The sequence below is a fragment of the Coregonus clupeaformis genome, chromosome 27 (assembly GCF_020615455.1).
Source record: "Coregonus clupeaformis isolate EN_2021a chromosome 27, ASM2061545v1, whole genome shotgun sequence".
Taxonomy (NCBI): Eukaryota; Metazoa; Chordata; class Actinopteri; order Salmoniformes; family Salmonidae; genus Coregonus; species Coregonus clupeaformis.
The window spans coordinates 12,848,059-12,862,640 of NC_059218.1; the positions used below are offsets into that span (position 1 = coordinate 12,848,059).

General features: G+C 44.2%; 1 protein-coding gene across 2 annotated transcripts in view; it reads left to right on the forward strand.

Moving 5' to 3' along the window:
- Positions 1–1,829: 1,829 nt before the first annotated feature.
- The window catches only part of LOC121541454 (zinc finger FYVE domain-containing protein 16), a 44,788-nt gene continuing 32,035 nt past the window's right edge, over positions 1,830–14,582 (forward strand). For both annotated transcript variants that reach the window (XM_041850475.2, XM_041850476.2), the window contains exons 1-3: positions 1,830–2,024; positions 8,876–8,990; positions 9,233–11,406. In XM_041850475.2, the coding sequence (XP_041706409.2) occupies positions 8,921–8,990; positions 9,233–11,406 (2,244 nt within the window). In that variant the 5' untranslated portion in view covers positions 1,830–2,024; positions 8,876–8,920. The remainder of the gene's footprint in view (positions 2,025–8,875; positions 8,991–9,232; positions 11,407–14,582) is intronic.

The following is a 14,582-nucleotide window of genomic DNA, read 5'->3' on the forward strand; positions in this document are numbered from 1 at the left end:
AAACTAAAATGGTAGGACTTTGGACTCGACTTGAGACTTGATGGCTTTGACTTTTGACTCGACTTGGGACTTGCCTCATCTTTGACTCGACTTGACTCGGGACTCGAGGGCAAAGACTTGAGACTTACTTGTGACTTGCATAACAATGACTTTGTCCCACCTCTGCCTGATTCTAATAATCAGCTGGTTGATAAGCTGATTGGAATTGGAGCGAAAACCTACAGGAGGGTAGCTCTCCATGAACAGGGTTGGAGACCCCTAGATGGTAGTGGGGCGAACAGGCCGTGGCATGGGGGGGCTGAGGTCCTTGATGATCTTCTTGGCGATCTTCTTGGCCTTTGTGACACCAGGTGCTGTAGGTGTCCTGGAGGGCAGGCAGTGTGCCCCCGGTAATGCGTTGGGCTGACCGCCCCACCCTTTTGAGAGCCCTGCAGTTGTGGACGGTGCAATTGCCGTACCAGACGGTGATACAGCCCGACAGGATGCTCTCAATGGTGCATCTGTATAGGTTTGTGAGGGTCTTAGGGGCCATGCCGGATTTCTTCAGCCTCTTGAGGTTGAAAAGACGCTGTTAGGCCTTTTTAACCACGCTGTCTGTGTGGCTGGACCATTTCAGGTTGTCAGTGATGTGCACGCTGAGGAAATTGAAGCTTTTCACTCTCTCCACTGCGTCCCCATTGATGTGGATGGGGGCGTGCTCTCTCTGCTGTCTCCTGAAGTCCATGATCAGCTCTTTCACTTTGTTGACATTGAGAGAGAAGTTATTTTCCTGGCACCACTCCGCCAGGGTCTCTTCGTTGTTGGTAGTCAGGCCTACTACTGTTGTGTAATCTGCAAACTTGATGATTGAGTTGGAGACGTGCGTGACCACACAGTCATGGGTGAACAGGGAGTACAGGAGGGGGCTAAGCACGCACCCTTGTGGGGCCCCTGTGTTGAGGATCAGCGTAGAGGAGGTGTTGTTGCCTACCTTTACCATCTGGAGTCGGCCCATCAGGAAGTGATGCAAAAAAATGTTTAAAAAAACTAATCCATGTCCGCGTGATCAAAACAATCTTGAAACATAGATTCCGATTGGTCAGACCAACATTGAACAGTCCTTACCACGGGTAAGGTGAGCTTTTGACCACTGAAGTCGGTTATGACCCTAGTGAGGACGACGAGCACACAGATGACCTTCCCTGAGACAGTTTCTTTGGTTGTGCAAACTCAGTTTCATCAGCTGTCTGGGTGGCTGGTCTCAGACAATCCCGCAGGTGAAGAAGCCGGATGTGGAGGTCCTGGGCTGGCGTGGTTACACGTGGTCAGCGTTTGTGAGGCTGGTTGGACGTACTGCCAAATTCTCTAAAACGACTTTGGTGGCGGCTTATTGTAGAGAAATTAACATTCAACAATCTGGCAACAGCTCTGGTGGATATTCCTGCTGTCAGCATGCCAATTGCACGCTCCCTCAAAAGTTGAGACATTTGTGGCATTGTGTTGTGTGACAAAACGGAACATTTTAAAGTGGCCTTTTATTGTCCCCGCACAAGGTGCACCTGTGTAATGATCATGCTGTTTAATCAGCTTGCCATGCCTGTCAGGTGGATGGATTATCTTGGCAAAGGACAAATGCTCAGTAACAGGGATGTAAACAAATTTGTGCACACATTTTGAGAAATAAGCTTTTTGTGTGAATGGAACATTTCTGGGATCTTTTATTTCAGCTCATGAAACCAACACTTTACTTGTTGCGTTTATATTTTTGTTGAAATAAAGCGATTACAAATAAGCGATTACATTTTTTGTTGACCAAATTAAACACACTCATTGACCTCCATGCAAAAACTATTCACTTCGTGGGCTTATTTTCGTGGACATATTTTGGGCGGAGTAAAACCTCGCTTCGCCTTTTCCTCTCTGGCTTTAACAACTTCAGTGGAATAACGAAAGGACAAAGGGGATACGATCTAGACAAACCTTCTTTATAACCAGAAGAATCGTTAAACAGTTGGAAGGGCGAAGCCAGAATCATGAATCTTCCGGTAATGACAAAGAAAATGGCTTGTTGACTGTGAATAATCATTGGCTAGCTAGCTAAATGTAGCAAGCTAATTTAGCTAGCTATTAGCTAAAATAATGTAATCTAGCTGCCCTCCACATTTTATGATATTCACGGATGATGCAGGATAATGATGATTTGATAGTACCTCTCGAGAACCCAAGGGGGGTTAGCCCATTCAATACTAAACGGTACAGCCTGTCCTATTACTGTTTAGTATTGAATGGGCTAACTTGATAACAGATAAGCTATTGATGAATCTGGTGATATAATGTGTCAGCTAATAATGGTAATGTCAGCAGCCAGGAAGTCGTCGAACTGTCTATGCATGCTAGATAGCTAATTTATGTCGATTAGTTTCCTGTAACTAGTGGTTAGGACTAGCTAGCTAACGTTAGCTAAATAACATTAGCGAACTAACTAGCTAACGTTAATTAGCTACTAGCTAACTAGCTAGCTAGTGAACAACTGGAAGTTGAATCATTATTAGATTTACTTTCATGAAGAAGAAAAAATATTCATCGAAAACCATGTGTTTTAGTCTTAGTTATATATTACCACGTTCTGGTCTTCATTTTGACAGTTCGTTGCAAAAGTGATATATTTTGGTATTTAAGTAGTAAATCGAACTATTTTTTGCCCCTAGCGGTTAAATTATACCATTGAAATCGTGATGTAGAGTCACAAGGGAGGGGGTCGATTGTTGGTACTTTCAATAATAATAATATATGCCATTTAGCAGACGCTTTTATACAAAGCGACTTACAGTCATGCGTGCATACATTTTTGTGTATGGGTGGTCCCGGGGATCGAACCCACTACCTTGGCGTTACAAGCTTTCAAGACATTTACATCATTTAGCACAACTGGGAACATGTAAAATCATGACGTGGGTGATCTTCAAGGAAGGAAAGTCGGATCTTTTAGAAAGAGCCCGAGTTCCCGACTTGGAATTCCGAGTTGGATTACCTTTATAAACTGTTTTTCCCCTGTCGGAGTTTTCCGAGTTCCCAGTTGTCTTGAACGCAACATCTGGAATACCGTTTCAATTCGGTCTTTGAGTGTCAGAAAGATACGTCACATTTTAATTTTATTTAACTAGGCAAGTCAGTTAAGAACAAATTCTTATTTACAATGACGAACAAATTCTTATTTACAATGACGGCCAACACCGGCCAAACCCGGACGACGCTGTGCCAATTGTGCGCCGCCCTACGGGACTCCCAATCACGGCCGGTTGTGATACAGCCTGGAATCGAATGCAGTGCCTTAGACCGCTGCGCCACTCGGGAGCCCTATCTGAAGCGTTAAATAAACTTGTTGACCAATGAGGACCTAACTATGACTGACTGTACGTAACATAGTAATTTAACACGTTCATAATTTTATTATGACATTGATTACACTATCACTCGTATTTCAAATGTCACAGCGATTAACCGAACATATGCTATCATGCTGTTAAAGTTGTCTCTAGCACCTGCAGCACGAGGCAGAGACACTTCCCAAAGCTCTGGGACAGTGCTGGTCAGAAAGAAGCTAACTAGCTGATGATGCAAACAATCTTCTCCCCCACAAACATAGCAAAACGACACCATCTGTTTTAGTAGCTATAGTTAGCTAGCTAATTATCTAACTAGGTGTCATCTAAAATACCCCTAATTTATTAGACAGTTTTTGTATTTTGTTGATAATGGTTGGACCCACCTATGTGGATCTAGCCACAATAAGGATTAGCCACATTAGTGGAATTTGCTGTTCAAAATAGCAGTCCCGAATTGAAAGTGATGCAAATGGTTAGAAATAGTGGAAGCATGCCATATTTGGACTAGATAATGCTGAACAAGTTTGAAATATATAAATTCAACAAAATACAATAATTAGTTAATTTGACAATCTGTTGAAATCACACTGTGGATAGACTTCAGAATTTACACATATTAGCATCGTAGCACTTATTGCGGGACTGAAACCATTGTGAAAGGAGCCATATTAAGCTTACCAGGCTCTACAGTGAAATAAGTATGCCCCCAATTCTGAGGCGTATACATCCACAGTGTGTGCAAATCTGTCGTCAAGGCAAAGGGTGGCTATTTGAAGAATCTCAAATATAAAATATATTTTGATTTGTTTAACACTTTTTTGGTTACTACATGATTCCATATGCATTATTTCATAGTTTTGATGTTTTCACTATTATTTACATTTTAGTCATTTAGCAGACACTCTTATCCAGAGCTACTTACAGTTAGTGAGTGCATACATTTTTCATACTGGCCCCCCGTGGGAATCGAACCCACAATCCTGGCGTTGCAAGCGCCATGCTCTACCAACTGAGCAACAGGAGGCCTACAATGTAGAAAATAGTAAAAAAATTAAGAAAAACCCTTGAATGAGAAGGTGTGTCCAAACTTTTGAATGGTACTGTATATATATATTCCAGACTTTGACATTGCTCTTCTGATTTGTACTTTATTTTTTAAAAATCAAAACTTGTCTTTTGTTGCATTTATATATCAACATTCCAACCTTGATTAGCATTATCTTGTCCAAATATGACATGATTCCACTATTTGTGTCCATTTGTATCACTTTCCAAGTGAAGCTAGCTGGCTGCTTATAATGTTAGCTTGGGGCAACAGGGCTAGGTAGGTGGCTAGCTTGTTTAGTTTGTTATTTTAGTTATTTTAAAGGTGCACTATATGCAGGAATTGCTCCGCCATTTCCTGGTTGCTAAAATTCTAATAGTTCGCCTAATTTCAGTTTGTGACAAAACAAGCAAGTGTAGTGTAGAGAATCATTGCACCATCTAAACCACTGTGAAATATATTTTCCATGACCAAAAATATTGTATTTTCAGTTGTTTGAAGCTGGTGTACAAAACTGAAAGTAAAAGACGAAAAAACTAAACTTAAGCACGGGAAGCATAGAAATACCACACATAAAACAGATCTAAAGCTTCTTAGACTTGCTTTCAATGAGAATGACAAATCTATAATTTATATTTATTTGTGAATTTGGTCGGGTTGCCGAAAAAGTTACATATTGCAGCTTTAATGAACTGAAGTTCGATTTCAATAGGAGAACAACAAGTGGCTGCCTAATTAATACTTGTCACATGGATTCCTAAATCATCATTGCTATGATAAATGATTGCAGTTTCTGGTCATTGTTTTCAGGCTGGTTGCATTGGTGCTAGCTAGATACCACGCCTACCCCAGAAGTTGCTAACAACATCTGTATCAAAGATATTTGTGACTAACTTTGTCGTACTGCAATCCGAAGTCAATGTATTAGGGAGACTGCCTACCTCCAGTTTCCAAACTATCATCAATGTTCACAAAATGCTTGATTATTATTCTGTATTTTGACTAGCTAGGATGAATCAGGTGCATCTGCTTGGGATGTGGCTGGCTGGCAGGCAGAAGCAGTAGGATCATCTCCCCTGCCTCTGGGATGGTTGCATGTCGGACAGAATGTTGGACTGCCTAGCTAAAATCTTTGATCCTGCTCGTTTGATCCTGATCTTATTTCAAATGCTCACAGAGGTTTTCCCATTCGGTCGAACAAATAATGACTTATTACCAACGTGGTATTGAAATCACAATGTATAAAATTAAAAGCTTATTTGACGTGTCAAATAGTGTTATTTGACGTTTATCTTTTATGACACGCAAAGACCCAAACGGCGTTCCACCTCAAGGCTTACTATAAAAGCAGGTGACAGCGTGGCTTATTTGGCAATGGTCTTGGTAAGTGGAGTCTGGCAATATATTTTGCATGATTCTTCCTTGACTAGACTACTGACATTACACAAAATTCAAAAGGCAGTAATGGTACGTTCAAGACAATTGGGATCTCGGGGAAAAAAAACAAGGTCAAATCATGACATCAGTGATCTTCAGGTCGGAAAGTCAGAGCTTTAGAAAGAGGCCTGAGTTCCCGACTTGGAATTCTGAGTTGGATGATCGTTCAAAACGATTTTTCCCAGTCGGAGCTCATTTTTTTCCCAGTGTCCAGTTTTCTTGAACGCACTAAAGTCGGAAGTCTGAGTTTTCCGAGTTCCCAGGTTTTTTGAACGCGCCATTAGGCACATTGCCGCATATGACGAAATTTAAAGTTTTTGCTTACTGTTTCATGCACATATATGTGCTTTTATGAATAAAAAAACCAACACGTAGGCTTTGAGGATTATACATTTATATTCGTAGCTACATCCATCGTAACAAGAAATAGATTACATTGGTGGTGAATTCAACTCGTTGTATTATTTCCCATCCGCTGTGATTGGTGGCGCAGTCCGCTAAAACAGTTGGCTTGTAGCTCAATGGTTGTGAGTTGTAGTCCCTCATGTATATGTTTTTCTTCAAATCCTTTATTTAGAATATTCATTCTGTTGCCACACACTTCTCATTCTGAAAAGTGAAAACATACCTGTGAGAGGGGTCTCCCTGGTACTAGGTGTAGGTTTCTAATACAGTACCCAAGACCAATCTGTGAGTGAGTTTTTTTTACCGCTTTGGTACCATTTTCACAAGTATGTGGTACATTTTCACAACTCTTAGTATTAAACTCCAAACAGGTCATACTTGTAACACAGCCAGCCTTTCATTCAAAACCTGTCATTGTGTATTCATTTGGATTGTAAACATCTCTCACCACACAACCATTGATTCATAATATAAGTTTATTGTGAAATGTAATGAGAACATTGGTTTAATCACCAAAACACAACATAATGATATCTTTTCAATTTAGTCGTTTTAACTACCAGTTAATCCAATAGCAAACAGTGCAAGATAGGTCTTTCAAATCGCCCTTACTTGCTACCCAGACCACATGCGCGCAAGTTGATTAATTAATCCACAGATAAAAGGGTAAAAGTTTGTTTTCTAGTAATCTCTCCTCCTTCAGACTTCTTCTTCTTTGGACTTTATATGGCGGTTGGTAACCAATTTTATGGTGCATTACCACAACCAACTAGACTTGAACGTATACCTCAGTTCATCTTTCAATCACCCACGTGGGTAGATGCTCCTAAAAACCAATGAGGAGATGGGAGAGGCAGCGTGTTGAGCGTCACAAATAAAACCGAGTTCTATTTTAGCGCCTGGCCACGCAGACGCGTGCGAGCAGTGTGCGAGCAGTGTGGGAGCAATGACTGAATAACATGTATGTGTACATTTATTTTGCAACGCACGCGACGCGTGCGGTGTGGTCATCATGTTAGAAGTGCTGAAAGTAATATGCTACAACAGTACTGTAAATTACACTTACATTACCCAACAAAATTTACAGAAAATCTATTATTTCCATAATATCTAGCCAATGTGTAATCAAAAGGGTGATCAATGAAGACATCTTCTACAATCATTCATGCAAAAAACATTTTATTTCTCAGATATAATTGCAAAATAGGTGTACTGTCTGTAATGAAATGTAAGAACTGAAATGAAACAAATGAAATGAATGAAAAAAAAAAAACATTTAGCATGCATTAACTTACCACTGAGCTAACTGTTCAGAAGTGTATATGTTTGCGATAAACATCATTGTATTGTCAGAGCATGCCAGTGGACTTCTAGTAAGTATGCTTTAGTGAGAAAGTGTTGGGATCAGGTAAAACTACGTTTACCCACCTCCAAAATTAATATTTATGAGCATTTCCCCCCCACCCACAACTTCTCACCTGAATGCATTTTTTTGTTAATTTGAAGGAGTTGGGCAAAGGCTGAAATTGTGTTTGAGAGTTACCCTTTAATCCTAATTAAACAAATACATAGCTAATGTTAGCCATTCCACCTCTAGTTATAACCTACTGCTAGCGAACTAATATTAGACTTACCATGGCCTTGATTAGGAAATATTGGTCACCATGGATGCTAGCAGTATAATTAGCTAGCTAATAGTAAGCTAGCTGATCATACATCAGCCTGGTCTCATAGACTAGACGTAACATAGTAAACGTAAATCCAGGACACTAAAATTAGTATGATATGTTACGTTTGGTATGGTTACATAAGACAGCTGGTTAAAGGTATAGTGGTTGGTTGGGGTGGGTATAACACGAACGTCTAGCAAGTTCAAATCTCTTCACTGACAACTTTAGCATTTTAGCTAATTAGCAACTACTTGCTGCTTTGCAACTACTTAGCATGTTAGCTAACCCTAAACTTAACATTTTTAGCTAACCCTAACCCTTTTAGCTAACCCTTCCCCTGACCTTAAGCCTTTAGCCTAACTCCTAAACTTAACCCTAACCCCTAGCCTAACTAGTAAAATTAGTCACCACTGACATAAGCTAGGCCCATAGTTAGCTGACCAGTTTTATTTGATTGTATTATTAGCCCAGCTGCTAATATTGGCTCCTGGCAAGCTACGCTACCTAGCTGGGCCTGGTGTGTAGTCTTTAACCAATGCAAGGTGATTCAGGTCATACAGGTGGAGTATCACAATATAAATTGTGATGCCAGTTGACATGTCATAATAAAGTTATTACACTGAAACTGGAGAAATGCTCTCTAGTAGCTCTTTAATTAGATTTCTCCACAGACATGGAGAGCAGGGGTCAGAGTCTGAAGTACACAATCACGCATAGCTGGAGAAAGTTTGAGGTGATGCACTAACTGTTTGGTCAACAATTGATATGTTATTCATTCTTCAACTTGTCTGGGGATTGGGGACTGTGGATGAAAGCTTCATAGCCAATAACTACAGCATTTTTACACTGATGTGGAAACTGAAATGTCGATCAAAATGCATTCATCCTGTCCACATAAGACCAATAGATAAAGATGACAGATAACAATACATCCTCTTGTTTCTCTTCTCCAGCTGGCAAAAGCGTGAGTGGAGCCGGTCTCCCACGGACAGCCCAGCATGGACAGCTTCTTTAAGGCTGCGGTGTGTGACCTGGACAAGCTGTTGGATGATTTTGAGCTCAATACAGGTTGGACACGGGTTACTACAGTCTGAAACAATGTATTCGGGTAGCATGTTTGTCTTTTCTGTATGTGGGGGGGAAGGTCTGAGGGGTGTAGTGTTAAGTGAAAATAAATATATTTTAAAAACTAGTTGAAACTTGTGGTGTACTTTGTAGTTGCTGACTTAAAACTTGTTGCTCACTTGTTATGCTGAGATATTAACAACAGAACTGATTAACGGATATTTATCTCTTCCCTTCCCCACAAGATGAGCATGAGTGCAGATCAGTCTCCCTGTCGCCTCCCTCGTATCCCGGCCACTCTCTGGGCGCCCAGGGTTTCCTTCCGGAACCCTCCAAAGTTCCAGTTCTACACTCTCTCCCTGACCTCAACTCCCTGCACTATGGCTCTGCATCCAGCTGCACCGACCATCCTAGCCCCAGCCCCAGCCCCAGTCCTGGGGAGCGCGAGACCAAGGGCCGGCCCCTCACTGGGGTGGACCTGCTCTCCTCTGTAGACGGCCGGGGGTCAGCTAAGAGCTCTGCACCGCCCTGCCCAGACCGGGCCCTGAAGCCTGTGTGTGATCTGGTCAGTGACACAGGCTCAGCCCACCTCCTCCTCCGGGCCAACAGCCACAACGCCTTCAGTAAGCTGGACGTGGCAGAGAGGCGGCTGGAGGCGGAGGAGTTGCTGGTGGACTTCACCATCCCCGTGGTGGCTCTGCCTAGGGATGCCTCAGAAGGCCTGGGTCTGGCTCCCGGACATGGGAGGACTGAGGGGAGGGAGACTCTCGCCGGGGGAGGGGAGGTGCTGCTGGGGCTGGACTCTGGTGGTTACGCTGCCTCTCTCAGGCTGCTCGATGTGATTCTGCCCGCTGCTGTGGAGAGAGCCTGTGAGCCCACGGATCACCCCTCGCTGAGAAACTCTGAGTCTGGAGAGACGGAGGGAGAGATAGACAGAGAGGAGGCAGGCATAGAGGTGGCCCTCATCAACTATCAACTGGAGAACTCACCTGATCACCAGGACCAGCCTGTAGTCCTGCCTGTTGCCATGGACACCAAGACAGAGGACACTCCCATGTATGATATCGCCACAGATGTCAGGGATGAGGGTGAGGGGTCTTTGGAACGCTCTGAGCTGGCTGAAGCAGAGAGCTCTGGGAGCTGCACTGGACAGGAACCTAACTCTGAGGACTGCAGTGGTGGTGTGTCCGAGAGCCCCTCAGCCCTGTCCTGCCTGCCCATGGCCGTGTCCATGTGCAGGGCCTTGGTGGCCTCCAAGAACCCTGAGGAGGCCATTGGAGGAGGGGTAGAGGAGAAGGCTGAGGCTGTCCCAACTGAGACCTTAGCGGCAGAGTCCCTGTCTGCCTCCAAGGTGCAGGAGGAAGTGAGTCTCCCAGAGAACCCTGGGACTGTTGAGGACTGTACCAGCCCTGATTCTGTCCCTGAGGACCACTCTGTCCAGTCACCTAATCCAGAGAGCCAAGAGATGATGACCATGCCTTTCCACCTGGCTGTCTCAGCTCCCCCCGTCTCCCAGCGGTCATTTCCCCCCGTCTCCCAGGTCAGCTTCTCCCCAGTGGAGGTCCAGCCGGCCCCCATGGCTCAAGAGCGCCCTGCATCCCCTCCCTCAGAGCCCAGCCTAAGCCCAGTGGACCCCCCTGAGTTTGGCTTTGAGTACCTGCCGGAGAGCGACCAGGCTGGGCTGCTGGTGACGGATGAAGAGCTGGATGCTTTCCTCCGGGGGGAAGCCCAGGGCCAGGAGCACCAGGGGGTCCCTCACTGCGAGAGGCCCGGGGAGAACCTCCAGGACGAGGGCTTCTCTGAGCTCAATGGGGACCTGGAGGAGCGGCTGGTGGAGGAGGAGCTGGAGAGCTACAGCCGGAGCCGAGGGGAGGGGCTGGCCTCCCCGGAGAGCGACAGGACCTTGTCCGCTTCTGCAGAGGGGAGTGTGAGCCCAGCCCTCTCCATGCCCTCCCAGGACCCCAGTAGTCCCAGTAACCTCCCACCACCCTACTTCGGAGGGGCCCGACCCAAACAGCTGCACTGCCAAGTACCCAGGGCACCTCCAGCAGTAGGGGAGGACCAGGGTCCCAGTAGCCCCACAGACAGCACCGACCCTGGGGAGGAGGTCGACCAGAGCCCCTCTCCTCCCAGCCCCATCCCTGCTCAGGACCCCGCTAAACTGGGTGTGCCCTGCCCAGGGTACTCCCCACCGGAGCGCTATGAGAGCAGTGTGGGGTACAACGAGCTGTCGGAGCCCCCACCCTACCCTGCTGAGGAGGGGTCCGGGTCCTCAGAGGGTAAGGAGGTGGAGGATGAGAATGGGCTGGGGTGCAAGCAGCCCCCCTGGGTGCCAGATTCAGAGGCTCCCAACTGTATGAACTGCTGGCAGAAGTTCACGTTCACCAGGAGGAGGCATCACTGCCGGGCCTGTGGGAAGGTAAGTAGCTAGATCCGTCCATGAAGGGACTTTTCTTTACCCTAATTTCTAGGGTCATATTTTGCCCTATTGATAACATTTGTGGTGTTTTGACGATACAGTGGGGAAAAAAAGTATTTAGTCAGCCACCAATTGTGCAAGTTCTCCCACTTAAAAAGATGAGAGAGGCCTGTAATTTTCATCATAGGTACACGTCAACTATGACAGACAAATTGAGAAAAAAAATCCAGAAAATCACATTGTAGGATTTTTAATGAATTTATTAGCAAATTATGGTGGAAAATAAGGATTTGGTCACCTACAAACAAGCTAGATTTCTGGCTCTCACAGACCTGTAACTTCTTCTTTAAGAGGCTCCTCTGTCCTCCACTCGTTACCTGTATTAATGGCACCTGTTTGAACTTGTTATCAGTATAAAAGACACCTGTCCACAACCTCAAACAGTCACACTCCAAACTCCACTATGGCCAAGACCAAAGAGCTGTCAAAGGACACCAGAAACAAAATTGTAGACCTGCACCAGGCTGGGAAGACTGAGTCTGCAATAGGTAAGCAGCTTGGTTTGAAGAAATCAACTGTGGGAGCAATTATTAGGAAATGGAAGACATACAAGACCACTGATAATCTCCCTCGATCTGGGGCTCCACGCAAGATCTCACCCCGTGGGGTCAAAATGATCACAAGAACGGTGAACAAACATCCCAGAACCACACGGGGGGACCTAGTGAATGACCTGCAGAGAGCTGGGACCAAAGTAACAAAGCCTACCATCAGTAACACACTACGCCGCCAGGGACTCAAATCCTGCAGTGCCAGACGTGTCCCCCTGCTTAAGCCAGTACATGTCCAGGCCCGTCTGAAGTTTGCTAGAGTGCATTTGGATGATCCAGAAGAGGATTGGGAGAATGTCATATGGTCAGATGAAACCAAAATAGAACTTTTTGGTAAAAACTCAACTCGTCGTGTTTGGAGGACAAATAATGCTGAGTTGCATCCAAAGAACACCATACCTACTGTGAAGCATGGGGGTGGAAACATCATGCTTTGGGGCTGTTTTTCTGCAAAGGGACCAGGACGACTGATCCGTGTAAAGGAAAGAATGAATGGGGCCATGTATCGTGAGATTTTGAGTGAAAACCTCCTTCCATCAGCAAGGGCATTGAAGATGAAACGTGGCTGGGTCTTTCAGCATGACAATGATCCCAAACACACCGCCCGGGCAACGAAGGAGTGGCTTCGTAAGAAGCATTTCAAGGTCCTGGAGTGGCCTAGCCAGTCTCCAGATCTCAACCCCATAGAAAATCTTTGGAGGGAGTTGAAAGTCCGTGTTGCCCAGTGACAGCCCCAAAACATCACTGCTCTAGAGGAGATCTGCATGGAGGAATGGGCCAAAATACCAGCAACAGTGTGTGAAAACCTTGTGAAGACTTATAGAAAATGTTTGACCTGTGTCATTGCCAACAAAGGGTATATAACAAAGTATTGAGAAACTTTTGTTATTGACCAAATACTTATTTTCCACCATAATTTGCAAATAAATTCATAAAAAATCCTACAATGTGATTTTCTGGAAAAGAAATTCTCATTTTGTCTGTCATAGTTGACGTGTACCTATGATGAAAATTACAGGCCTCTCTCATCTTTTTAAGTGGGAGAACTTGCACAATTGGTGGCTGACTAAATACTTTTTTCCCCCACTGTATATATATATATATATATATATTTTTTTTTACATTAGGTCCAATTAAATATAATATATATATTTTACATAGCAACACATAATAAGGAGCTCTAACTAAACTTAAATGAGTGACGCAGTCACAAAGACCCTGAATATTAATGGAAACGGAAGAAATGCAATGATAAAGGGGGCAATATCTTGCCCGGATAATTGCACATTCTGGGGACATTACCTTACTACTACCCACTCAGTGAACTTCAATAAAGCAGCCTTACTGCGGTTTCCAATGCAGCACATTTCTGTATTGACTTAATCAGAGGATTCAAATGTAAATGTGGATTCAAATGTGGAGCAGTGACCTAGCTGTGTTTCAGCTAATCCACGACTCTTATCTGACTTCGACCTATCGTTCTCCTTGTAGAGGACACTGAGCAACACAGAGAGCTCCCGCTCACATACGTCACACTTGAACACGTAGTATGGCATGATATAGCCTATATGCCCCCCCCCCTCCTCTGCTGCTATATATAGCTAGCTCAAAACGAGAGCTATGAGTCAGCGATTCAGGTTCCAGCTCCTCTACAGATCTCCACCTCTCTGAAGTATGAGCCCTGGGCAAAAACCAGAGCTAAGACCTTAACAGCCCAGTGATTAAAGCAGTCCCATGGGCTTTGACTCTATAGTCTACTTACTGGAGCCCAACGGGATACAGAAGAGTAGTGTAATGTACTTTACAACCTGCTTTGATTTCTCTTATTAATTGCTGCAGAATTGAATGTATCGATTTCCCTTGTATTTTCCTGCTCTTCTTTATGCTTGGGCAAGATGTGGGTCAGACACTTAACATGGCATGAATCACTTAATGTACAGTGTATTCGGAAAGTATTCAGACCCCTTCACTTTTTCCACATTTTGTTACATTACATACTTGTTCTAAAATTGATTAAATCGTTTTTTTCCCCTCATCAACACAATACCCCATAATGACAAAGCAAAAACAGTTTTTTTGAAATTTTAGCAAACGCATATAAAAAAAAACTGATATCAAATTAACGTAAGTATTCAGACCCTTTACTCAGTACTTTGTGAAGCACCTTTGGCAGCGATTACAGCCTCGAGTCTTCTTGGGTATGACTCAAGCTTGGCACACCTGTATTTTGGGGAGTTTCTCCCATTGTTCTCTGCAGATCTTCTCAAGCTCTGTCAGGTTGGATGAGGATCGTTGCTGCACAGCTATTTTCAGGTCTCTCCAGAGATGTTCGATCGGATTCAAGTCCGGGCTCTGGCTGGGCCACTCAAGGACATTCAGAGACTAGTCCTGAAGCCACTCCAGCGTTGTCTTGGCTGTGTGCTTAGGGTCGTTGTCCTGTTGGAAGGTGAACCTTCGCCCCAGTCTAAGGTCCTGAGTGCTTTTAAAAAAAAATCCATTTTAGAATAAGTCTGTAACGTAACAAAATGTGGAAAAGGGGAAGGGGTCTGAATACTTTGCGAATGC